General features: G+C 42.3%; 1 protein-coding gene across 3 annotated transcripts; it reads right to left on the bottom strand.

The window, feature by feature from the left end:
• Positions 1 to 26,083, bottom strand: LOC121297159 (RING-type E3 ubiquitin-protein ligase PPIL2-like). 3 transcript variants are annotated; one of them, XM_041223241.1, is made up of 20 exons: positions 25,897 to 26,083; positions 25,723 to 25,772; positions 25,271 to 25,316; positions 24,745 to 24,807; positions 24,412 to 24,463; positions 21,222 to 21,273; positions 19,796 to 19,887; positions 19,487 to 19,576; positions 19,157 to 19,232; positions 18,844 to 19,004; positions 18,274 to 18,349; positions 17,647 to 17,753; positions 14,005 to 14,094; positions 12,905 to 12,938; positions 7,613 to 7,730; positions 7,197 to 7,253; positions 3,195 to 3,267; positions 2,174 to 2,236; positions 1,479 to 1,621; positions 1 to 890 (listed from the first exon to the last, which is right to left on the bottom strand). In XM_041223241.1, the coding sequence occupies exons 1-20, from the start codon at positions 25,926 to 25,928 to the stop codon at positions 767 to 769; spliced, it is 1,599 nt and encodes a 532-aa protein (XP_041079175.1). In that variant the 5' UTR covers positions 25,929 to 26,083; the 3' UTR covers positions 1 to 766. The 3 variants fall into 3 exon arrangements, with proteins under 3 accessions (XP_041079175.1, XP_041079176.1, XP_041079177.1); XM_041223242.1 differs by lacking the exon at positions 25,271 to 25,316 and having other exon boundaries at positions 25,897 to 26,026; XM_041223243.1 differs by lacking the exons at positions 24,412 to 24,463; positions 24,745 to 24,807; positions 25,271 to 25,316; positions 25,723 to 25,772; positions 25,897 to 26,083 and adding an exon at positions 21,611 to 21,651.
• Between the last annotated feature and the right edge of the window lie 181 nt (positions 26,084 to 26,264).

The following is a 26,264-nucleotide window of genomic DNA, read 5'->3' as shown; positions in this document are numbered from 1 at the left end:
TGGGTCACATGTTTTACTGCTAGTACACAACAAAAACAGATATATTCATAAATGTATTTTTTAATGACTGAACAGTTAAATGATCTATTCTTGTTGACATCTACACAGGTTCTAAAACTGAGGTTTTGTAAAAGTTACAAATTTAATCTCAGACATACTGTGAACTCAGATTTCAAATGGGCTTTTTTTTTTTTTTTTTAATAAAAAGGATTTAAAATCATGGGAGCAAAATGAGATACTTGGATGCTTAAAAAAAAAACAAACAAACACAAGTGTATTAAAGAAGGCTTGCATTGTGCTGCTTGGTATTCACGCCTTGTTAAAGACCCCTACCCTGGGGGGCTGGCAGGGCTGGATGCTCCCCGCTCCTGTCACCAGCACTCACTGTAAACAGGGCTGCCCTGTGACCCCCCCCCCCCAGGACTCCAGGCAGCAGCTTGAACCACCACCGCCTTGAAAAGGGTTAGGAGGCCTGTATGTAACACAGTCTGACTCAACAAGCACAGTGGCTGGAAATTGTCATTTTCAACGTCACTTTTCTTAGATCTTTCCTCAAAAAAAACAGTTTGCAAGCAGAAAAAGTGAATTTTAATAAACCAAAAAAAGTTTTTATTCATTTGCACATAGAATGAATAAAAAAGAAAATAAAAACAGTACTATATTTTTCTTAGACCTTATTCTACAGAAAAGGTCTCTTACTGGTCACCTCTATCCCCGAGTTGCAGTCTGCTCCCTGCGTGCCACTGTGCTTCAGTCTCTCCCTGCTCTACCAGGAGCTGAAGTCCCCGAAGCCCGTCTTTCCCTTCAGCTTCTTGCTTGCTGAAGCAGCTGCCGAGGCAGAGGCTCCGCTGGTCGAGGGGCCACTGTCCTCGGCACTGGCCGTCCTCTTACTAGGAAAGAAATCAAAACGACAAAAATCAAACCCCTTAACATCTACAGGAACATCTAACAAATCTAGCCAAAAACTGAATTAGAAAAACATTTCTAAAATCAGAAAATCAGCCACTTTGCAAAACTGCTGGGCAAGAAATGTCCCTTTCCCGATCCCCTGGAATCCTGTTTTCTCATCGCTGTCTTGAAAGTTTCATTGCATGGTTTTTACACAAGTGATGGAAAAACATAGATAGGACACTAAACATAAAACAGGAAGGGTCTACAGAACATCGAAACAATCTTGCGTTTGCACCAGAAGCATAACGGACCCACATTATCACAATGATCGGTATATTAGAGAGGAGTTTGTTTCCTTAACGAGTTATACCTTCAGAGCACACACTGGAGACTAAACATCTCTTAGCACCAACAAGGAAACTGCTTTCCCAATTCCAGAATTGGGAAAGACATCCCACTGCTGACGCCACATGCAAGGGCTGGACTAGTGCAATCTGGAGGATTGGAGGTGAGCTGCTCTGTGCAGTTACATGTATCAGCCCCTCGTTCCGCTCTCCTCCCTTCCCCCCTCGGTTTGTGCTCCTTACGTTGTAACTGTGTTGATGTATTTGCCCACGCCGGGCCGGTAGGTCTTTGGGGCCTGGCTGTCCTTGCTCTTTGGAAGGACGGCATTCGCTCTGGCTTTCTCCTCTGCCTCCTCCTGAAGAGTCTTCTCCCTCTCGGCTGCAATCTGACAACACCAACAGCAACCATGAATGACGCTGATATAGCGCCTTTCTCAATCAGAACTGTGGCACAAGCACAACTTGATCTGCTGTGTGCGCAGCTTACATGAATGTTTAATCCTGCAGACTAACAAAACTGTCATCTACCATCAAGTACATAACGCGTTATTATGGATATCAATAGCACTTTTTATGGCATTGTTTCATCAAAATCAGACAAGTGCTTTCCAAGATAAGAGTCCATGAATTTCCAAAAGACAGGCAATCTGTCAGATCAGATAAGCTGCTGCCAATGTGCCTGTGTCTGGCACTGCACCTGGTCTTGTGAGACTAGATGCACCGTTTATAAATGTAACACCAACACTGCTTCCTGGGTATCAGTGTTACTGAAACCAGTCACAGCATGACAGATCAACGCACACATTTGTTCTGACAGTTTCTGACATGTCAAGTTAACAGGACTGTATTGCCAGCTGCACTGAAGTGAAGTTGACTATTTTTTTTCTCTCTGTGTGTATTTACATGTTTGAAAAACAGGATGCAACTCAAACACCAACCTGGGCATCTGCCTCCTCATAGGGATCCACAAAGACTGTTGCATTCAGAAGTTTAATCTCCGACTGGGAAGATAAAAAACAATCAATCCGAATCTATACATGCTCTTAAGGGATTAATGTGGGGATTTTAAAAAAAAAAAGGTACAATTCTAATCGGTCAATGCAACAATATGTTTTCTTATCATCATGTAGTTTCCCTGCAAGGTTCTGCAGTTTGTAAACACTGTGCCTGTTCTCTCCCTGTACTACAGCTGGACATCCAGAAGCTCACCAGGACACGTCCGCTTCCCCCACATCGGCACAGCAAGGACAAGGCTGAACTGTAATTGACACTCAAACAGCGGAGTGGTGAAGTGGCCTGAGTGCATGAGAGAGCCTGCTTCTTAAAGACTCGCAAGGAAAGAATCAGAATTTCTCCCAGGAAACCCCTCCCCATTTTCTGCAACAAGATTGAGGATGGCTGCAGAGTGTCCCACTTCTACCCTTCAGTGCTGGAACTCACTGCTTCTCTGGACCAGGAGGGCAGAACAGCACGCTTTACAAGCATCCAGAGAGTCGCTATTAAAGAGCCACAGTGCGAAATATTTTAGGTGCAATCGTTTGTTATTTTGCATAAAACATTCACTTTGGCATGTATGGATCAGAATTGGGAGTCTTTGTTTTTTCAGGAGACACTGAAGCAGATTTGTTTCTAGTTTAACCGATTCCTTTTAGTTTCTTTAGAAACAACCAAAATCAAACAAAACTTCCCCCAGAACTTACAAGGGCTGCTTCCATTCTAGCTGAAAGGAGCATCTATAAGGCCAGGATTCCTGACAGCACACAAGAAAAGCATCTTCATGTAGAAAACACGTTTCTTAAAAGCGGTACTTCTGCCTCCACAGCGTGGCTTTTACCAGGTAGGCCAGTTTAGCACACACTGTATCCACGAGACACACGGGAGTGTATTGCATCCACGTGCTGAGGGGAGGGTTTTCAATTGAAGGTCTAGTTATGTCTTTGCGATGGTTTTGATCGATACCTTTGGGCGGTCTGTTTTGGGGTCACTCTCCACGTTTTCCAATGCAGTTACGGTTTCAAAACCCCCAACCACTCTGGAAGAAAACATAAAACAACACATCCATTATAGCAAGGGGTCTGTAAGTCACGCTTTCTTTGTTGTACCCCATCTCTTGCTGCAGGAAAGATAATGGGGTTTTAGTTTTCAACTGAAATCATCTTTGTATTGCCAATGTTAGTTTAGATATCCATCACAACATTGTATTGGCATGAGTAGACAATATTAAGACAAGAGATTTAACATAGCCTTTGAATAAATCCAACTCTTCACACCTCTCCCAATCCTTGGCAAGCCAGAAATTAAACTTCCCTGAACAAAGTCTCTGACTTGAGTCCCGCCCAGCCTCCCCTCTGTGCCACCAGGCTTGTTTTCAAATGGCTGGCCAGTATAATGGTTCTGCCGTGACTTTCTGGTTCAGTGGACCATCCCACACCGCTGACCATTTTAAGTGCTCTGTAATATTCTATTTACGAGAGTCAGACGATGCCACTCCCCTGATTTGGCGACAAGGCAGAATTATCAGATGTCAGCAAAAGGCACGTCTGTCTCAGAACAGCCGGCTTGTTTTTCTACCACTCCCACACTGCCTGGAGCATAGAAGTGGCAGAGGAATAAAGACCCCCCCCTCAGCCTGGTCCTCTGTGCAACTGAAACAGTAAACTGGCACGGAACAGCCCCGTTAACACTACTCCGAGTGATTACACCAATAACTGAGCACTACTTACCTTGACGCCTTTAGAAAAATCAAGCCAGCAACTTGTTGCAGACTCACCTTTTTTTTGGTGCAAATACAATATTTAATTGTTTTTTGAAAACTAACGTTTACACAGAAAGACATGCCATTAGTTCATTATACTGATCAAAAATCCCTGCTGTACATGATGTATTTGAGTGTATACAATACAACTGCCTTCTTACAGTAATGCAGGACATCGATTACATCTTTTGGCCACTCCCTTATTTCTGTTCAATTACAACAACATGTATCCATTCCTAGGAGTTTGAATTATATGTTTGCAGACTCTCTTCCTAAAACAACATTATAAAGCCAGTGCAGGACCTAGGCAAGAGGCACTGACTTGTGGCTTGTCAAGTCCAAGGCCTTGTTCCAAGTGAATAATTCAGGACCCGGTTGAAAGAGCCACAGTACTGGACTGAAAGCTAAAGCCTAAAGCTAACCCACAGTCTTGCTGAAGCTTGTGTTTCCATTCCACCCCTCCAGCCATCACTTAGGTGTTACATCCTTTCACTGGGTTTCACTGCACTGTTAGAACACGTCTCAGCCCACCACCGGGTAGGAAAACATTTCACGCCGAACCTCTGGAATCTGAAAACATACTCAACGAAGGGTCAGGCTCTTCCTGGGTAGAATAACTGCATTGCAAAATAAATTAAAAAAAACAAGGATCACGGGCATTGGGCATGTCCTGAAAACCAGCATCTGCATGATAACTTCAAATAGTTACTTTTAACAGGAGAGGGGAAAAACAAAAACAAAAAAACACATACCCAGGAACATCGATCCTACTGTTTTGTTAAAGGGACAATACAGAGGCATGTCCTTTTATAGGAGGGTGAATACTGAGACACTATCTATGGGACTGCTTAACACAGAGCGCCTTTTGACAAGGCAGGTTTTTTTTTTTTTACGATAATAAAAAACGCCCTTTCACGCCACAGTGAAAGTGTATTTATTATTATTTTTTTTTTTACACAGGCGGTCCGTTAACATTACAAATGTATGAATGGAACCTGGAAACAGGGGTCTCTTTACAGGGTGGTCTGTTCTAAGTATGGATCCTGTAATTGACGATTCCCCCTCTATGGGATCTCTCAACAGTTCAGACCTTTGACAGCTTGGTAGGTTTTCTTTTAAAGAGGCTGGTAAGACAGGTAGAGAGAACTGAAGTGATTTAGCCTGGAACTAAGGGTTAGAGGAGATGACAGAAGCCTTTAAAAGCGAACTCCAGACTCCGTATAAAGCGCAGCACAGGCACCAGGACCAGAGAAAGGCAGAACATTTTTCAGTTCATTTTTCAACTCAAAATGGTGCAGTTTGTAACTTTATCTTCATAAATTATTATACCAGAATAATCTAATAAAAAAAAAAAAAAAACCTTGAATCCGCAAGTACTTTGCAATATCAGCCCACAACTTCTATCACTTTAATAAAGCCGACTCCAGGATCAGAGACAAATTAGACTCAAATCTGTGCATCGCCATCCAAAGCCTTTTGACTTTGCTTTTACGAAGTGAGTTTGGACTAACACAATATACGGCCTGGAGGTGTGTGTGTGTGTGTATATATATATATATATATATATATAATAATACACACACACACACACACACACACACACACACACACACAAATAATAAAATATGCATGCAATGTATTTTAAAAAACAGTACTTAAATGCAATTATATTGACCCTTTTCAGAAGGATGAATGAAAAACCTTCAATACTAGAGTGCTGTTCTTACCCAAGCACTTTGTGATCTTTTTCAAGAACCTGCCTTTTCAGCCACTCTTGTCAGATGAAAAACTAGGGCACAGAAACAGGAGCTGGAAGGTTTATCAAGCCTCTCAGCACCCTACTTGGCAGCACACAGCCCCAGGGCTGTGTAAAACTCAGGGCCATGCTCAGAAATAAAATGCTCCAGATTCTACCTCTTGGCTCACTTGAGACGCAGCTTTCAAGAAACTGATCATGTGTGTACTTTATTCAGCCAGACCGTACAGTATAGTACGTGCTGGCCTTCAATCCTGCACCTCATTAAAAAATGTATACCTTCAGTCATAATAATCCACAGCTACACTATTTAAACTAGGAGAGACTGTGGCTTGGCCAGTGACCATGAGGGTACTACTGAGGACTGTCAACTACTATTAAGAAATGTGCATGCAATAAGACTGGCTGCTACACTGTAAATGAACACTTGTTGATGTTGGTTTATCTACCCTATACCATGCTGTGTAACAGGAGGATTCGATTGCACTTCACATGCACTGTGTAATAAACATCTCAGCGTCACCTCTCTCAATAACACGTGGGTTAACAACAGCACAAATCCGCCCAGAATCAACAAGTTCTTTGTTTCAAGTTTCAAGCCCTGATGGACAGGCCAAATTATCATCCTTCAGCGACCCCTACTGGTCACCACACAGGTGCAGTGCAGGTTTCCCCATGGGGAGAATTGGTTGCTGAGGTTTGGCAGGTGAAAAACATTATTTAGGATCCAGACAATGACGGCGTTGAAATGATAAAACACCCTATATAAGAAGCATGTCCAATTGGGGGTGGGGTGGGGGGGGGGTGCATATCCTGCATGAATATATTAAACAGCAGCCTGAGAGAATGCGCTAGATAAAGAGAACTAGAATCCACTGCATTGTGCGAAATCCCAACACAACAGACTCCCCCAGCTCTTTCTTATAAATGTTAGGAGCATGAGTCAGTGTAGAACAATGGGGTCATACAGACAGCTAGAGACAATGAGGTCATACAGACCGCTAGATACTAAATACAAAAAAAACACAACACAAAACTCACTTCAATACAAAGGGTTATTTATCCTCAAATAAACTCAGATACAGCTAGCCGCACTTATCGTTTTGGTTAGATTAGAACTGAATGGCATTTGGTTTTATTGCGTTTCGCGGTGGCGCTGAATATTTCTGTAGGTTTAACGGATTTCTGATTCAAGCCACGTCTGTCACACAAACACCTGCTTGCTATAGCTGGAAAAGTTTACATTTCTCCACTCAAAATCATAAACTGTTTATCTAATCGACCCAGAACATTTTCAATTGCAAACATTTTTTACTTTATAATGCTACATGGATTTTTTTTCTCTCAGCAGATTGCTGTATTTCTCCTTGTTTCATTCATTTAGGTCCAAAGCAGTTACTGTTTTTTCATCAGTCAGAACTAAAAAAATAAAATGTGAATGAATTCTTACCTCCCAAACACTGTGTGCTTCCTGTCCAGATAGGTGCAGGAACGAAATGTGATGAAGCTGTGGAGAGAGCAGCGTTATTCTTAATATAAAACTGCACAACAAGCACATGGAAAAATTCACATTGAATCATATGCAATAAATAATCTGAACTTGCAAAACACACGGGGGTTTACATCAGAGATTGCTTTATGTTTATGTATCTTGGTAACACAATCTAGTACTTGAATTAGTAATACTGTCTAGCATCACCTTGGGAATGTTTCTTGAGCTCTGCAGGAGCGTTTGGCAGTGGTTTCCACACTGGATATAGCGCACTGAGGGAGTCCGGGTGACACTTTCACAAACACACCGCTCTGGGAGGCCAAGCCAAGGACAATGGATTTAAAAAGATGGGTTTTAGGTTTAAAAAGACTCACAATTGTGATTTATTGGTATTTGGTCCCGAGTTTGCCATGCTGAGGACCCCGCGGCCCTTGTGCGAGAGGTTGGGTTTGAATTCATCTTTGAAAGGTTTTCCCCAGAATGACTCCCCACCTGAATCAAAAACAAAACAGACACAAGCATTCAGCTGGAGAGGGAGCCCCGGAGACCAGTTTACAAGCATTCCAACTCAAAAACACCCTTCAAACCCACTACGTTACTGCAATGCCTTGCATGGATTCCATTCGAACTCTCTCAGCACTAGCTAACTTTACAAAAAGACAACGTCCTAACTAACTTCAGTGTTAGAAAAGATTGAAAATAAATGACAGAGGCGCACGTCCAGGAGTAGGACTTGTCTGCGGTGTTGAGTGGAGTTTTGATCCCCCCGGCCCCAGACCTATTTTAGAAGGCAGCAGTGTTGACAGATCGAACCCTGTAGATGCCAAGGTTTTATCATTCTCTCTCAGTCTTAGCTGCAGAATCCATCTCACTGCACTCTCATCAACACTTAGTTCTTTTTTATCGTCATAACCCTCCGAGGGTCCCACAATATAGAGCAGTCCTATACAGTATTAAAGTCCCCCCAGCTCTCTGCACAATAGAGGGGCAGGGACGGGTTCAAACTCACATCGCTGGGAGGTTCAACACAAAAACACATTAGGCTGCCCTGGGACGGCACAAACACCGTTTCCATTTCTTTCAATTCCTGTAAGCCATGAATTCTAGAACAGGTTCCAAATGAAGGACCGAGTGTCACACTAGCAAGAGGAATAATGCATCTTGCTATGTGCCAGCAGGCACTCGAAGCTATGATAGATTTCATCTGGGAGACAGTAATGTGACATGGAAAGTGACAGAAGACATTCAGAAAAGTGGCAGTGCAGTCCAATGCACAAAAGTACAGTGGAGAACTGGGCATATGGTCAGTGGTTTAATTCCTGAATCATTAATCACTGGTTAGCAATCAATGACGTGGCAGCTTGCATAAAGGCTCGAGTCCGAAGTCTATGACTGAAGTTTAAATGGCAAGGTTATATATGGATACAGAATTACTAAACTACCAGCTTCTGTTTCAAATCACTGCATATGCTCAATAGGTTTGGGTTGTACCAAGTGCTCCATGAGCTCAAAGAATCAAGAGTTTTACTACTGAATATATTCACCCAGCAAAGGGAGACCTTGAAACCATAGATGTGTTAGTTCAGCACCGTTTAACTCTTTGTTGCACGTTGTACACAAAGCTGCAAGCCGTTGCCAATAATTACAACTACAGTTAACATCTAGCCCTGGTGCAGCATGTACAAGCCAGACAGCATGCAACAAAGGGTTAATGAGCTCCAAATTCCACGTGTGTAAAGCCAGCCTTGGTAAACAAGCAAGGTGATAAAACCAGCTTTACTGCAGAGTCCTCCAAACTCAAGAGCGCACATCATGAGATTTAACAGCTTTGCAATTTAGTTTTAAATGCAGCATGCTGCTATAAAACCTCCCTTGGTGACATTTCTGCATTATTTATGACAAACCTGACATCTTCCCTTCACATCAGAGGAAAAATGAAAAGGTCAACTCATTTCCACAATGCTCTAACGATAAACCAAGATCCCAGTAAATATGGGGAGGAAAAAAAATATTTGCAGAAGTCTGGGCAGTTCGGCAGCATCAAACATCTTGCTTTAATAATACCCAACCCATTTACACCAAAGCTGTTCCAGACACAGAGGATATACTAGAGAACAGACAGGCAGGAATGGTGGATTCATGCAGAAAAAAAAAAAAAATTAGCAGGTTACATTTATCTTGCTAACCGATAATCTCCATTTTGAAGTGCTGTGATATTTATCGTCGTTCTGGCATGCAAATTGCATGCAATTAGAAACATCCGCGGTTCATTAAATCCTTAAGTTATTCTGCACACAGCAAACTTAAAAAGCCTGAAGTGGTTCAGTTCATCAAGGACCATCACGAAAAGGACCACAAGTTAAAAAGCCACCAAACCTGAATAGATTGCTACTTTCCGAAGTTAAATTATTTTCCATGTTTAGCTCGGAGACTTTATGCTTTCCTACTTGGGAAGCGGAAAAAGAGAAATGGCGCTCAGGGATCACTGCTCTGCATGTACGATACATTGTGACTTGCAAGACCAGGATCCAATAAAGTATTCCTGAAAAGACAGGCGCTGACCCTACTGAACCAAAAATAACCCGAAATGTCACAAATCTGCCAAGCCTCAGACATCTCACTGAATAAAGATACATCTGTTTCACAACTATAACCATAACCAGGTTTATTCTGCAGAGACCGTTTATTTTGAAATTATACGTTAACAGTTTCACTCACTGATCAATGCCAATGGGTATTACTCTAATTGTTAGCATTTTATAAAACTCTCTGAGCCAAAGGATTAAGACTGTGACCATCTGGAACGACCCTGCATGAACTGATCAGACTGAAACAATCAGGCCAATCCAACCAAGTCCAGAATCCAGGTCCTAAACTTCGAAGGCTTACAGCTATACAGATATCCATGTTACTTATGGACTGCTAACACTAACCAAACCAAACTACCATGACACAGTGCCAGGGTTAGTGCTCCGATGAGCTCCAGCTCATCTCTCCACCTGGACCGCAATCCAACAATCCTTCAGCCCTCATCAGCAGCTGTGGATGGGCAGCACCACTCCGAAGGTACAACCCATCAGAAACCAGCTAAACTGCTGGTAAAAAGCTTTACTGCTGCACAGCCTTGGGAGACAACCCTTTCATGACATCACCACAAATAGCCACAATAAACTCCTAGAACCAAGACTTTGGCAGCCAAGAGATACTGAAAAGCAGCAGGGTATCTGGAGTTCTAACAGATACTGAGATTCCACAAGTCCTGGACTGACCTGGGGGGTAGGGCTCCACTTACTATGCAACTGAGATAATCAGCCGTGGAGGAGAGAAAAAAAAAAAAGGTTTGGCTATAACCAAGTGGAGCCCCAGGACAGAGCAGCTGGGAGGCATAGCCTTTGCAGCCTAAGCCTCAGCTGGGTTAACCTACACGCATGCGATTATTGAAATTCCCTAGCCTTGAATTCTATTCTAAATGTTGCCCAAACAAAGAACAGCTATGCAGCTTCACATTGCGAGGCTGCAGACAGGCGTAACCGATCAATCAAAAACAAACACTGCAGTTTAGGTTAAAAAAATTCTGCACAAATTAATTTGGAACAAAACTATGTCTTTGTTCAGTCCGAGAAAGAACAGCCACTTGAGGTCAAAGCCGTGCAATCAAAACGTGAAGCTTGTAACAGTGCCCAAGGAAGTAAATTACCTTTTATAGAATATTAACTAGCTTTTTAACTGAATATTAAAGACAGATTTTTTTTTTTATGCTCTAGTAGCAGGTAACGCAGTCTATGAAATGACTTCTGGAGAGAGCAGAGAGTTCTTCGACTATACAGTGCGGATGTTTGTCAAGCCTTTACACACAGCTCCAGGTGGAACTGCTAGATTAGACCTTGCAACTGAAGACTGGACTCATCAATACAACCCTGCTTCCCTAGTGCAAGAATTGGAGTGTGACTGGCTGGAGAACTTTGCTCCCTCAGTCTAACAGGTGAGGAGATGCAATACAGCGCAACCTGGTGACAGACACCAGCACTGCAGAGCATCAGGCAGACTGTCCACCATTCTGACCTTCCCTGTTGTGAAACAAACAGTTATTGTGACCTTTCTTGCATGGAAACGAACAGCGATTGGACACGCTTTAACTGTGGATTTTACTTAAGCTGCAGAAGTGCAATTAAAAGTTTTTTTTTTTTTTTTTTAAGTAAGCAAACTCTGCCTGTAGAGACTACTTTAGCCTGGCTTCCATTATGCATTTTTAATGTACATTAATCTCTATTTTTAGACTGCTCGTCTGAGAAGGCTGCAATTTTCCTGGTCCCTAAATGTAGCCTTTTTGTTCATTACAAAGGACTTCCTTTAAAATCCTTTGGAAGTTCCCAACCGTTTCCAATATACGCATGTACGCTACAAATACAAGTGTTAGTGCTTTAGATGTTGCTGATAGAACATTATGTTGTATTATGTCAAAAGGAAATCAAAATTTCAAATCACTCATTTGAACAGTGGCTGAATAATTCTAGAATGAATGTTGCGGAAGAGATAAATAGCCACTAGGATATTATTAGGATGCAGCGTTACAGGCCATTGTGGGAATGGGTAGACTTGAACTGAATTTTGATTGTCCTCCCTTTCCTATACCGTGCTAGAGCACAGGTACACTGCTGAAATGATTCGCAGATCTACATGCATCCTGATTTTTGTTATTGTTATTATTTCTGTGTATTGCATGTCAAGGCTCTCTGCGTGTCAGCACCTAGGCTACCCTTTCCAGTGGCATGCACAATCAACCCCAGTGTTACATCAGTCTTAATTATGTAAATCTGTTTTGAAGCTGAAGGCTTGGTAAGCTGATCCTAGGTTAGTAAGCACTGTAAATAGCAATGCAGTGGTGTTTGCAGATTCCCTTTCTACTCATCTATGGGTTTTCATTAATATCTAAAAATACAAAAACACATCAGTAACCCCTGCCCAGACCAATACAAATATCTGACTATGCTAAACCAAGTGAACAGAACTGGAAAACTGCCTTGCTGGCAATAAACTGCTGATGCTACAGATTACTGTAAATATACTGGCAGGCTCATTTCTAGCTAAGATGAACAGATAGCAATGTATTAAAACCTCAGGAAAGACGGAACAGCCTCTATGCATTTACTTCATTTTCATCTTCGTTCTGTTTACCCCTGGCATCCTACAAATAATAAAAAGGTGATTTCGAACAGATTTAATGAAGTTTGACGGAAGGTACAGTGATCTTATGTTGGAAACTGTTGCAGACAGTTAGCATTAGTGAGCTGGTGTAATGCATGCTAGCATTTTAATGAGACAAGGTGTTGTTAGATTGCTACTAAAAAAAATAATAATTTAAAGCTTGAGGGGGTAGGATATTTTGTTCTCATAAAAACACATTTGAGACGCATTAAAAAAAAAAAAAAAAAAAAAAAAAACTAATAAAAGGATAGCATGCCTTTTAAATCTACAGCATGCCTGGATTTAGTTAACTATTGAATAGAGCAAATCCAATACAGAAAACCAGCAGACTGTCGCACACAGTACTGCTTCTCAACACCTAGCGATACACATGCAGTCTGGTCTGTAGGTGCGATGAACAACAAGGATGGGTAAGAGACACTGAATAAAGAACTGCCGTGATGAAATGTGAACCGTCTTACCTGTCCCTGTTCCCGTGGGATCCCCTCCTTGAATCTGGGGATACAGAACAAAGTAACTACAGGTGAAGGGCAGGCTGCCTCTCACACACAAAGCCATCACCACAGAAGCGGTGTTAACTTAACACTCAATTAACTCAATTAACCTTCAGGAAGCGATGCCACTGTGCTGCTAACCTCTGTCCAAACACAGTCAAACCTGCGCCTACTGCTGGAGGGCAACAGCTTTTCATTTCCGTAGAAAACACAGGAGGAACCAGGTCCCACCGATCATGCTGATCCCTGTCAGTGAATAAGTTGGGAGATTTCTATAGACCATGTCCTCAGACAAGCCTTTCAATGTTTTATGCTCCAGCAGTGTGTAGAGTCACACACTGTACAGTCGCTGATGGCTGTGCCTGGTTATGATGCAGATGGCTTGTCATATCAGTTACCAGGTCTTTGTGAAGTCAGTCTTAAATTAATGTCTTTCTCTGAGATTAACATCACTGTTCAGGTTCTGCCTCCGGGCAGATTGTTTTGTGTTTTAAAAGGTGCACCCAACAAAGGATACCACATGGAGGCTGGGATTGCAGTTTCTTTTGAATTTCCCCGTTTCCACTGATCAAGACACCTAAACAAAAGCAGCCCTCTCTTTGTTTAGCAGGTGTGCAAAAAAACATAGGTGAATTTGCATAACTAATGCAAAGCACATTGCTATGCTCCTCTTGGAAAAATTAGCTTTGGGAAGGGTAATCTGAAAGAATAAAAGGGGACTAATCCCTTCTGCTTTGAGACAGGGCGTATGATTCTAAATGAAACAAAACACACTTATGTTACTATAATTCCCATAAAGCTCTCTCAACTGCACATAGGGAATGCACCCGGGATCACCCGCTCCGGGGTATTCAGTAAGTGCAGGGCCCGTCCACAGCCAGCCACCTGACTGCACTTTCAAAAGTTTCTAGTCTAGATCCAGGTACTCTGTTTCATAAGCGGAACAGTCATTTCAATGTTATTCACGTTTGTTTTTCTCCATTGACAAATTCTACTCAGTTGGAAGGCACCACTGCTTGGCGTACAGCACTGTGAGGTTCCTGAGATTATTTTATTATTTGTCTTACCATAAAGTTCCGGATGGATCTGTGAAAGACGGTGCCGTCGTAGTATTCTTTCTTGCACAGTTTAATGAAGTTTTCACAGGCTTTCGGTACCTGAAATATAAAAAGCAGTTACAATTCTCGACCATTCCCTAATCAATGCAACACACACAAGGACATTTTGTTGATTGTTACTATTAATATTAACCTCACATGGGACGGCAAAAACCAAACAAACATTTGGAGTACATCAGATACGAAGCTCTTTATATTTACACAGACACTCGATTTTCATTCCACACTGACTGCCAGTATGTTTTATTAGATACTGTATGGACTCAAGACCCAACTACAGAAATACATTTCTATCCAGCCTCCGGCCGCTCAACTCAACTTCACTGAGGAACACCAAGGTAAGCTTATCTTCAGCTTTGGCTCAGTAGCATTTCTGCTTCAGTCTTAAACCCGTTTACAAGCCGCAATCAACAGATACATTCAAGTTCCTTGGTTCCTCTGCGTTACGTAGCACTGCAGGTTTCTAGCAAAAGGTTTTGAATACAATTTCAGTAGACACCTTTCCATTCCTTGAACACATTCTCCAGCTTGCTTTCCAGTTTCACTTTTGGTTTGCTTTAGTCCGTTAGCGCTACTGCTTAAAATGAGTCCCGTCCCCAGCCCAGCCTCGAATGGTAGACTTGTCAAAAAACATCAGTGTACAACCTCAAGTGAAACCGAACGGCAGTTCACTAAACCCTCTGCAGTCACAAACGACAGAGATTTTCAGCAGATTCCATCACATTTAATACACTTCAAGGGATCTGCCACAGAGAAAGCTCTCTGGGTGACCAGCCTAATGCATGGGCCGTGGCTGAATGGTTCAGAGGCTGATCTGAAACTGGTGCTTGAAAAGGCAATTCCCATCAGTGAGGTCTGAAAAAGAAATACTCTAAGGATTAGCCCAGCTAATCTGATAGTTACTGTACTAAAAGGCACAAATTAGTCTATGCAGATTTTGAATTACTGTCAAAGGTCAGGTAATTCAGCTACACCTGGGCAGTTGATGTGGCTGCAGTTAGGAGCATGAATCTTCCAGTTTCATGTAACTCGAGATATTGCTTTGTACTGCTAGTAATAAGATCGTATTACCCACCCTCTGTTAGAAACTATTTGTGGTGTGGCAGTAATTACGTTTTCACTGCTGGTTTGATCTTCCTTTAAAGAAAGCCAGTATCTTTGTTCTCCTTCGGTCTGGGGCCGGCAGAGTTCCATAGCATGGTTTAGTACAGGCAGCGGCACAGCCCTCAAAAAGACCCAGTTCCACGCTTTGCTGCTAATTTAATTCCAGACGACTCCGAGCTCCCAGTCTGCCCTCCAGCACAATGCTGATAATCAGAATAAAATAACCAAAACGCCTACTCTTTAGCTGCAAGAGTCGCTCAAGATCACAAACCAACTTGATAAGCGACCAAGTCAAATAAATGGGTATAAAATCTTGAACAGGTTTCCTAGGACTAAAGCCCAGACCCCCTCAGCAGATTTAAAAACAGATTTTTGGATAAAATCAACAGTCCTCATATACTTTTTTTATGCCAGAAATAACTTACGGTTACAGTTATAATCAACGCAATCATTCAGTTGATGCCAAGCAGAAAGTGAAAGGTCTAATGCCACAGGTCTGTTTAACATCATAACAATATTATTCATTTACAGACCCCCCTTGAACACTTAGGGCAATTATGAGCCCAGCTGGGGGGTATATTTTACAGTCTCCAAGACACTGTCTTCCTCCTGACTGGATAGTCAGGCAGCCAATAAAAACAAAGGTTGTGAATACCCTGCACACTGTTACCACGGGAAGACAGGCTCAAGCCGTTTCCATGGTTGCAAGGAAGGTTTTACTGTCTAAAAACAAAAGCAGATCCTTACATGTTACAGTAAAAGACTGCATATTGAAAATACATACAACTGCCTTAAACACTACCATGTCCTGGCAAGCCGAATCCAGCACACAAGAAAGGCTTTATGCTTTGTTTGATTTCTTTTACAATACAGCCTCTTTATAAACAATGATGTATACTAGTCAACATCTCCTTATTGTTAAACAAAGAGGTGGTGGTGGGGGGCTGACTGGTGCATCACTGTATTTCACAAATACTGTGTCCTTTATTGTTGAAAACAACAGAGCACTGAACCCAGATCTTAATTATTCGCGGCTTTAATCCAGAGAAGGGTTCTCATCCCACACGTTTGCAGAGAAACTGACAAGTGCTTCTGTTTCTACATACCAGTGACTCGCTTGGGCTTCAAAGCTTTGTTCTGGGCAGTAAGATGCATGTGGGGGCAACAAGCAGATCAAGAACGAACAGGAACAGATGAGGAAAATTGAGCACAAGCAAGGAAGCCACAAAGGACCATTGCCTTCTCTGAACCTCAATACACTGGCCTGCTTCGATACAGACAACAGGCATGGACAGCTGTCGCACTGTATTTATCCATGCAGATAAGGAGATCACATGAAGCCACCGATCCTAGGAATGCTTTTCAACACGCTCAGAGAGATCATAATTGGGTTCACTGGCCGACATGTTTCCAGTGCAGAGCTACAGAGTTATTAATAACTAATTAGGAAAGCACACATGACTAATGAGGTTAAAACAGCACTGCACAAAACCAAACAAACTGCATATGCTGCCATCAAACAAATACCAAGCCGCTTATGGACAATCAAATGAGCTTGAGAGTAAAACCCATCAGCTTTGCTAAAAAAAATAAAGTTGTTATAATGTGCACGACTTCAGGGATGCAGCATGCTTAGCTTTGCAATCCATTTATTTAAACTTATTGGCAATTCTGGAAGAGACAGACTTGAGCTGTTTTACTGCCTATTAAAAATTGGAACAGCATGCGCCCGACTGAGAATATCACTGTGATTACTTTGATGGATTAGAAAAGATGACATCATGAAAGCGGGGGTGCCGCCCCAGCTTTCTGCTGAAGAGGGGTCCAACTAACTGGGTCACCGAGACAGACAGTCACTCGCTGCTGCTGCACTCTGCTACTTATAGCTGCTAGATAAATTATACAGCAAACTCAATTAAAAAACAAAACAAACAGACGAGAGAGAGACTTTATTGATTGCTAACATTGGCTCCACTTATTTTCTTAACTGGAACTTCATTCTACACAAGTAACAAATCCAGCAAAGTTCTTGCCTACAGACTTCTTATAGATAAAGTGATGCAGCCCTCCTGGGAAAGTCAGTATTTTCTTGAGATGAACAGGCCATCCACTCCCCACTGTGGACAGAGTGCTGAAATACCTCCCATCTGCTGCCCTCAATCTCCAAAGCCACTTTACTAACTGAAACATGATAGAAACCCAACGTTCTCAATACTGAAATTGAAGGCACGCTTCTGAGCACTGCAGTGCAGCTATCAGTGATCATCTTTAACGAGATACCACTATAGGGCTTTGGTTTTGAATTTAGAGTCAGTTTCAGATCTTAGATCGTCAACACACGGCTGTATGAGATTCCTAGAGAGGATATGGAGGGGTCCTTCTGCTATTGGAAACGACCTTTACACCACTTCAGTTGTTCAAACTCACTTTCTCCATACAGATTTGCCCAGAATTTACATTTATTTAGTTAAACATGAATAAATGTACCATGTCGCAGTGTAGCTCCAAATTCAGGTCCCCCTTATTGGTGTGTAGCCGCACGTATCCTTTCTTCTTTACATACTGATAACGCACAGTGTCATCCGCAACAGCATCTTGAAGAAAACACATGTACCATATAAATCAAGAGTTCATTCTGCAGACTGGAAGTCACATTTTTCCTACTTCTTACCCATGCTTGCTTAACTCCTTTTGCTTAGCATTTTCAGCCTTTCTGGGTTTTACAGTGAGCTTAAAATAACACACACCTGAACTTTTTACATATACAGTTTTGCAAAAAATTCTTGACAAAACAGGGAACAGATCAAACGAATACGCAACAGGAGTAAATAAAAGTGTCAAATATAATAGACAAGTTTGGAGGACTAGACATGTAAATTCACAGTTTCAAAGTTATTAGGAAAACAGTCAATATTCAAATTCATAATGAAAGGGCAAAACAAAAAAATCAATAGTCTTGGTTGTTGTGCTGCACTTCAGTGCTGTGTGAAATGCCATACAGTGTAGTCAAGAGTCCTGAATGAGGCCAGCACAACTCTGGTTACAATGAAGGCTGATGTCACTAGCTGTCAGCGAGAGGCTGCTGCAGTTCATCATACCAACGAAGCTAGTTACCTGCTTCCTGGATTGTTTCAGGTGTCATTGCGGTGGAGGTAAAGGAAGCTGAAACTTTTCCTGTGGAGTAGTGAGCCTGTGGAGGGAGGGAGAGGGAGAGAGACTCAGCGCCGGTCCCATTTACTGCAAGTGCCCACCAGGGCTGAGGTCAATTCCTGGTCTTCAATTCCACTTGCCTTTTAATCAATTCCAAAAAGGAATTGAAACGCAGACCGTGGGTCTATCCTTTCCAAATCAATAAGCATAGGCTTTTTAAACTAAACTGGTGATCTATGAACATTCCCACTAAAGAGCAGTTTTGTATGCTACACTAAATTATAGGCTTTGTCACTAAATCAACTCTTTTTTTTTTGTTGACGGTTTTCAATATTTCTTGTTCACATTCAGCCCTTCTGCTCCAATTCCTCTACAAGGGAACACATTATTATTTTTTGAATTTGTGCACAAACAGCCTCAAAATCTTATGCAATACTCAAACGCATGATGACCTCATATGAGGAGGATGCTACCGCCACCCCATATAAAGCAAGAGAGAAAAATCTATTTATTACGTCCGAAAGGACTTTTTACCGCGTTCAGTTTGTCGGTGTTCTTCTTCTCGGCAGGCTTCATGGTGGAGGCCAGCATCTCGTCCCCTTTGTAGTCTTTATAGAGCTCCGCTAGAGTCTCCCGAGTCTCCAGATTGGTGGTTTTGAGGTGGTACTCCGGGTGCAGCTTGGCCTTCTCCTCATCTACAACACAGCGAAACAAATCAACAGTGGCTTTGAAGCCTAGTAGAGTCAGCAGAGTCCACAATGCAGCTCGGTCACTAAGACCAACTCAACAGCACTCCTGCAAACCTTGAGGAGGCTCAGAACCACACTGAATTAAAAACCATGCGCACCTGGATCTGTAACTTTCATATTGTTCTGAACGTGGAAAAAGTTTGACACGTTGAACTTGTCCAGGTTTGTAGGATCCTGTAAAAACAAACAAAAAACAACACATTCAGCAATACATTGTCTCTCTAAAAAATATCAGTGAAGTTTTTTTTTCCCCCCTCAAACAAACAAAGGCTCAGGAGAGCATCCAGGGGAGAAAGCACCATCAGGATTAATCAGTTAAAGAGCGGGGGTGTTCACTAATCATTAAACTAGAGCCTGCTGCCTCCAGAAGCGACAGCAGGGCTGCAACTGTGCAGGTGAAGGTGTTCTGAAGATCTGAAAGCACCCACCTGCAAAGTAATGAGATCTTTCCTTGCAAAGGGTTCGTCCGACAGCAGGTCCCTGTAAGTTTTGGTTTTGATGTTGAGCTGTTCCACCGCCTGAGAACGAGAACAAAAGCACTGCTTTCAAATCCCACTTTCCAAGAAGAGGGGGATTCGAAAACATTAACAGAACTTGGAAGATGCTATCTATAAAAAGGAATGGAACACGACGTCACCAAAGTTATTATGTAGAATAAAAAACGTCACTTGAAACTTTAGATTAGTGTCACAACATCTTATTCCACACAACAGAAAGCAAAAAAAGTGACTAATTACCTCGTGAGAAAACACGTTTCCAGTTTTCATGTTGGCGACGATGTGAGAGTTGTCTGTGAACACTGTGTAGAGGACGGGGCAGTGGTATTTTCCTAAAAATGTATGCAAGTAAAACATCTGGTGAATAGCCAGCAAAGGAACCACAGGGATGGAAATAAGACCCCTATTGCACAGCAGAGTCATCCATTCAAGATTGTAATTGATCAGTTATAATAATAATAATTAGCCACAGCGTATATGTAACATGCTCGGCTGTGTCTTATTGAACACAGTACAACCAGGAACGGATCGCATTGCTACGAAATGGGAGTCTTATTGCCATCTGTTTACCATTCTGTATTAGTGGTGTGTGGTTCAAAGAGTACGCCCACGGGTACTCTACTGGAGAATGATGGGAACAATAAAAGGGAGAATTCAGATATCCAACTGTTGTGTTACTGGATATTAGAAAAGCGATGCTAGAATCAAAACGCATTGCTGGATGAAGCAGACCACAAGTTCAGCCGTCTCGAATTAATTCACCAAAACCTGGAATGGCTCAAAATGCATACCCAGAAAATACCCTGTCACAAAATCCTGTGCTGTATAATAACTACTGCAGGTTATAATAATTCACAGCCAGCTTGTCTGCACACCAGTTATTTATTTCTACCTTACACTAGCTTGGTTGTATTTATTTTTCTAGAATTGAATTGAAGTTGTAACTGGTGCAGGGCAAGTGGAAGCCTCCGAAGCCCTTCAGGCTGTACAAGCACGAATCCCATTGAGACAGGAGAAGCAAAGCTGCTAATCTACAGGGATTTCAGCAAGAGAGAACGGAAGGTGAAAAGCTTCCCATGTTTACAGAAGAGCCGCTGCAATGACGGCATGCAGGTCATCCCTCGCTGTAAGGGTTTACTTTCATGCTGAGCTGAGATATTTGTTTTTTTTGAAGAACGGGAGTGCGCATGTGTGTGTGTTCACGATTATGATGAATACAGAAACTAGACCAGGATGAAATAGATCAGGATTTGGAGCCATTGACTACCTGTGATGTAAAAACTGCATCATTCTGAGAAACACGTGTGCAAGCACACAGAAACCTGCTGTCTTTTTTGTTCACTTGTACACAACAGACTATGTACTGTCATAATAATATAAGAAATAGTAATACAAAAAATGACCTGCTCAGTGTTAGAACACTGTTAGAATGCATTTGCGCTGTGCAGTACAGATTCCCAAGTATTCCACTAGCACATGCATGCAGATACAATGCAGTTATTGTTGTAAGGATGGTTAAATCACAGAAGAAACGTTCCACAGTGCACACACAGGGATCTGTAGGGCTCAGTGTTCAGTGGGTGGAGGCGAAGGGGCATGGTTTTAACCACCAGGCTAAACTAAAAGAAACGCCATTCCAAGAGGGACAAATACATATACAAGATACCTTCATTGTTTTTGAAGAAGTTCAGTTTGACAAGTGATTTCGCTTCCAGTTTCTGAAAAAAAATGAAATACAGTACATGCATATTAATAATGATACTGCAAGTTCTCTTCAGACAGATGACTGAACGTTACTGATGCATTATTTACTTCAATCTTTGAAATACATTCATATTACATTGAAACCCTAATAATCCCCCCACCCCACACCCCCCCACACACCACAAAGCACTTCAGAGCTTTCCCATCACACTATATCTCTGGGATGAAAGCAATGAAATGCACTGCTCCCCCAGAACAAACTGCCCCAGGACTCTACTTGGATGAACCCTGTTCAAACTGCCCCAGGACTCTACTTGGATGATCCCTGTTCACACTGCCCCAGGACTGTACCTGGATGAACCCTGTTCCTGAGACTCGAGGCCCGAGCTGGATGTGTGAAGCCACTTTTCTTCACATTAAGCTGCAAGCGCTGCTGTAAACAAACCTGGACATGACCTGAGCAACAGCAAACACAGAATTCTGAGCAAAGACGAAATTAAGCCAATTCAAAACTGCTGTTGCAGTCAGCAGCTGTAAAAATCCATTCAGTAAAGCCAGGGTCTATTTATTCCACTGTGGACGAACTGAAAAGGTATGACTTGGGCAATGTGCCCCCCTGTGGAAAAATCATGCCCACTGTCTCACCAGTTAACCAGATGCGTTCAGCATTGTATACCACACAAAAGCCAAAGTGTGAAGCCATTGCACCCTTCGAGTCATGCTCTTCTGACAAGATGACAACATTCAGTTCAAAAGGATTCAAGGGACTTCACCTGAGCAGGGGTATATAGACCATCAGCTAACTAATGTCGGAGAGCCGTGGCAGTGTGCTGTTCAGTTCTGGGTTCATGGAGATAAAAAGCCTCCCCTGGTAAAACAACATTACCCTCTTAACAATGGACCCAACTTTCTTTTTGTATGCACTTGATATAGAAATAGACTTCAGCACGCAGGAAGGGGCACTTCCAACTGACACCAGGACTTCTCTTCCACAGCTCTCAAAGCTGTTGCTTTTGTTTTCCATGAAGGAGAAATAAATGATTCACTGTAAAACAGAACATTTAACAACCTGGAGAGCAGTTATTATGACTCTGCTCAATTGCCATGGAAACCGTGACGCAGCAACATCGCACACAAAGGGGAGCGAGGGAAAGTTTAACGTCATTCCTGGTCTCAGATTAGCAGCAAAATACAGCAGAATAACGCTGGTAACCTGCAGCACCCCCGCAATGTGTTTAAATACCACGAGAAGGTAGAAGGGGAACCAGAACATACACAAGCCCAGCACAGAGGGACGCACAACATCGAGCAGAAACTTTACTTGGTGCACAAATTGACCAGAACACAGAAAGATCAATGATTTAAAAAAACAAAATTATATATATTTCACAGCTTAAAGCAAGCATTTTTCAACTACCATACAGATAAACGAAAACAATATCTTTATGGGGGAGAATAATATAGCGTTTAGGATGGCAGAGGGATATGGAAGCTGTTCAAGTCTGAGATAAGTGCCTGAACCCTCTCGTCTCTGCCATTGGCTACTCCTCTCTGCCAGCAGGTGTCTGCCTGGCTTCAATCACACAGTACCCATGAGCCCTCTTCAGCACATTATGATAGGCAGCCGCTGTCCCGAACTCACTCTTGAACAAGAACTGACAACAGAAACAAGAATTGGGTTTGTAGAGAACCTAATCAGGCTGAGACATCCAGAGCGGCTTGCCTGCCCTGCAGCAGATATCACCCTGCAGAGACTGCGGTTGTGTTTCACGGGTAAACACAGCAGGACTGTTCTGAGTCCCAGGGGTTAGTGGAACAGAGCAGCTGGCTCTCCGTGACACAGACTATTGGTCCTGTGGGTTTTTTTTATGCTACTGTGTATTATCTTGTGTTTTCAACTCAGCAGCACCCAAAAAACAAAGCCAATACAGATAAGAATAATCCTCTAGATATCTTCAACTTGATATCTTTCACCCACTCCAGGTTTTAATATAAGCTTGATTAGCCACATTCTATAGGTAACAAGCTCAGATGCGTTTTCTTAGACTCAAGAGTAAAACCAGGAATGGATCAAACTGCTATAATGCAATGGGAGTCTTATTTCCATCCCTGAACTACAACCTGTGAAAAGGTATCGACAGATCATGCATACGTGCATTTAAACCATCTTATAATCTCATGAAAAGTTTACAAGAAAAATAAAACATGCAATGAAAGTGCGGTTCAGCACACTTCAAACTCTTTTTTTGTTTGCCTTTTTTTAAGCAGTTAATTCAGCGCTGCCAGCCTGGCATGCAGTGAATAAAAAGAAATAAGAAACTGATCGGGGGGGGGGGGGGGGGGGGGGGGGGGGGGGGGGGGGGGGGGGGGGGGGGGGGGGGGGGGGGGTTGACACACCAATCATTCTGCCATTGAAGCATGGCTATTATTACTAGGTTAGTCACAGTGCAATCAGCTAAAGAAATAATAAGCCGTTCACTCCTCTGAGTTGTTACAAGACACTGTGACCCTCTGTAGAATGTCAAGGCTCTTGGCATCGTTGTCCGGTGCTATTTTACCTTCACAGTACAATGTTAAGAGAGTAGTCCCTTATGGCTTCAAATGTTTGTTTAGCTAGTGCAGCAATCCTAATAAAAAGCTTTTTTTTTTTTCTACTCTGTTAGTAGGTTCAAAAATAGAGGCAGGAAAGATCAGCGTTGGTGTCGTATTCAAGGAAACCTACATGGTAAAGAAGTGTCTCCTGGCACAGCAGTCACGTGCTGGAAAAGCTTCAGTTGTTTACTGTCTGTCTCTTACCTCCTTGAGGCCTTCCCTGTCATGCAGCTGCAGAGGAAGATTTACCCTGACAGCTAAAATCACATCTGCAAACATGCAGCTGCAGACACTCAAGGAGAAAACAACCTTCACTGCCCTCGGCTAGTACAGCTGTAGGGGGTGCTGCAGAGGAGTCTGCAAACGACATTGTAGGGTAGTGCAAACACTCCTATCATGTTTTTTACTACATGTATTTGAGGGTATCCCTCGCCATCTAGTGGACAAGAGGGTGTTTATCCATATTTCAGATTACGGAGGACTTCTTGTGTAATAGGTTCTTACATGTCAATTAAGTGCTTTATTTCACTGCGTTTTAAAGTCCTGCTCGCAAAACATACCTCGCCAGTGGCTGGGTTGGTTCCAAACTTCTTAACCCATGGAACTATACTCCTGCACAATAAAGGAAAGGGACCATCAGATTCATTTTTGTCCAGCACATTTTCTACAGCGATCACACTGACCTGAAACAAGCTGGTGTAAGGGATCATGGCAATCAGTGTCAATCAATACGACACTTTGGCTTGCTCTATACATTTCTGCACAGATTCCCATGCATGACTATTTTTTGAGAGCTCTTTTAGTGGATCACTGTTTTGCACGTCTGTGCTACAGTTTCTTGCTAAAGTTATTGCTCTGATCACACGCGACCTTAAAAGGTAATAAACACTTACAGGAGGTCGAAGACATGCCCTTCAGGTGTGCACATGGGGTACTCAAACGGCTGCAGAGACAAACTGAGGAGTAGAGAGAGAAAGAGAGATAGACTAAAATCAAAACTACAATACACCCCATCTTCAACTCTGTAAATGTAAAACAAAACAGAAAGGATGGGAGACTGACAGCTGTTCATAGTAATCAAGTCTGCATGTTACAATTTGCCTGCCACTGATTCAAAGTGCTTTTTCACTCCCTGACAATTAATGACCTAGGCAGGTGTAATTAGTACTGAGCGGCACTTATGTGCAGCACCCTTGTTAATGCACTCATTTGCATAAGTGAGACAGTTTTGCCAATAATTCATATCACTGAAAACGTCACTTCAATAAATAAAAAGATACAAATATCTACGAGATATTAATGTGTACAGAAATATTACAATACGTGTGCTAAAGTTTATTCTTGTATCTTAACTAATCTTACGGTGCAGTATTTTAGTTATGGAAGACACAACGAGCGCTGTAATAAACCTTCACTGACCTGCAGTGATCGAAAGGCAAACGTCTGAAACTGGACTTGGGAATTTCTAGAGATGGAAAAAATATTAACGATCCTGAGTTGAATAAAACGCTTCATTGCAGCGGGTAGGGTACGCTTAACACGCACACACTCCAAACCACACAATTCTACCACATTTCTAATTTCTTTATTTTTAAATAAATGCGGAAAATAACATTATAAAACTTACTTACAGAAATACAGTAAAACTAAATAAAGCTGAAGCACTATTACCAGTACAGTCATACTGCCCGTAAGTCCCCAAGACTGCTGCCAGCAGTTGAACATCAGGACTGAAGACACACACATTGTACTAAGTCTAGACAGACTGAAATGGGTGGTTATATTCAGATAGTTTTGTGCAGCTACTGGCAGGAGCATCTGTCTCAGTAATATCTTTTGTGAATGCTAGTTCAGACTATATTATCAGTTACCTGCTTTCTTTCCTCCGTACAAATGGGTGTACTCTGCACACGTGATGTACCTAGCAAAGACAAGAGACCTTCCATCAACACACTTCAAACTGAACGCTACATATCCGAGGCAGCATTCGCGTTTCGTGACATGGTGTTGTTGTTTAAAAACACATTTGTCAAACAAAGACCCACATTTTGTCTTTTTGGTGCTGCCTTTTCCCCATTTTGCCGGCGTCGTAAATACAATCCTCGGCAGAATATGCTGTAACAGAACGGCTCCTGCAAGATGATTAATCTGCTCCAAACAAACTTGAAATATAAAAATCAAGAACTCCCGACACAACACAGCACTTCCAGGGTGCATAAAAAAAAAAAAAACGTGTTACCACTAACCAACCCGGCTTGATATTCGGACACAAAACAGGAGTTCCGCGACGTTTTTAAATAACCAGCAGATTGGGGACATCGTGAGAACACTTTGAACTGCAAACGCAGCACAAGCAACTAATGAACGCGAACATAACGCAGGCATCTTCATTTCTTATAAAGTGTGCGCACTG

The sequence above is a fragment of the Polyodon spathula genome, chromosome 22 (genome assembly GCF_017654505.1).
Source record: "Polyodon spathula isolate WHYD16114869_AA chromosome 22, ASM1765450v1, whole genome shotgun sequence".
In the NCBI taxonomy this organism is placed as follows: domain Eukaryota; kingdom Metazoa; phylum Chordata; class Actinopteri; order Acipenseriformes; family Polyodontidae; genus Polyodon; species Polyodon spathula.
The sequence above is the reverse complement of the archived record's forward strand: the minus strand, read 5'-3'. Positions and strand labels throughout refer to the sequence as shown.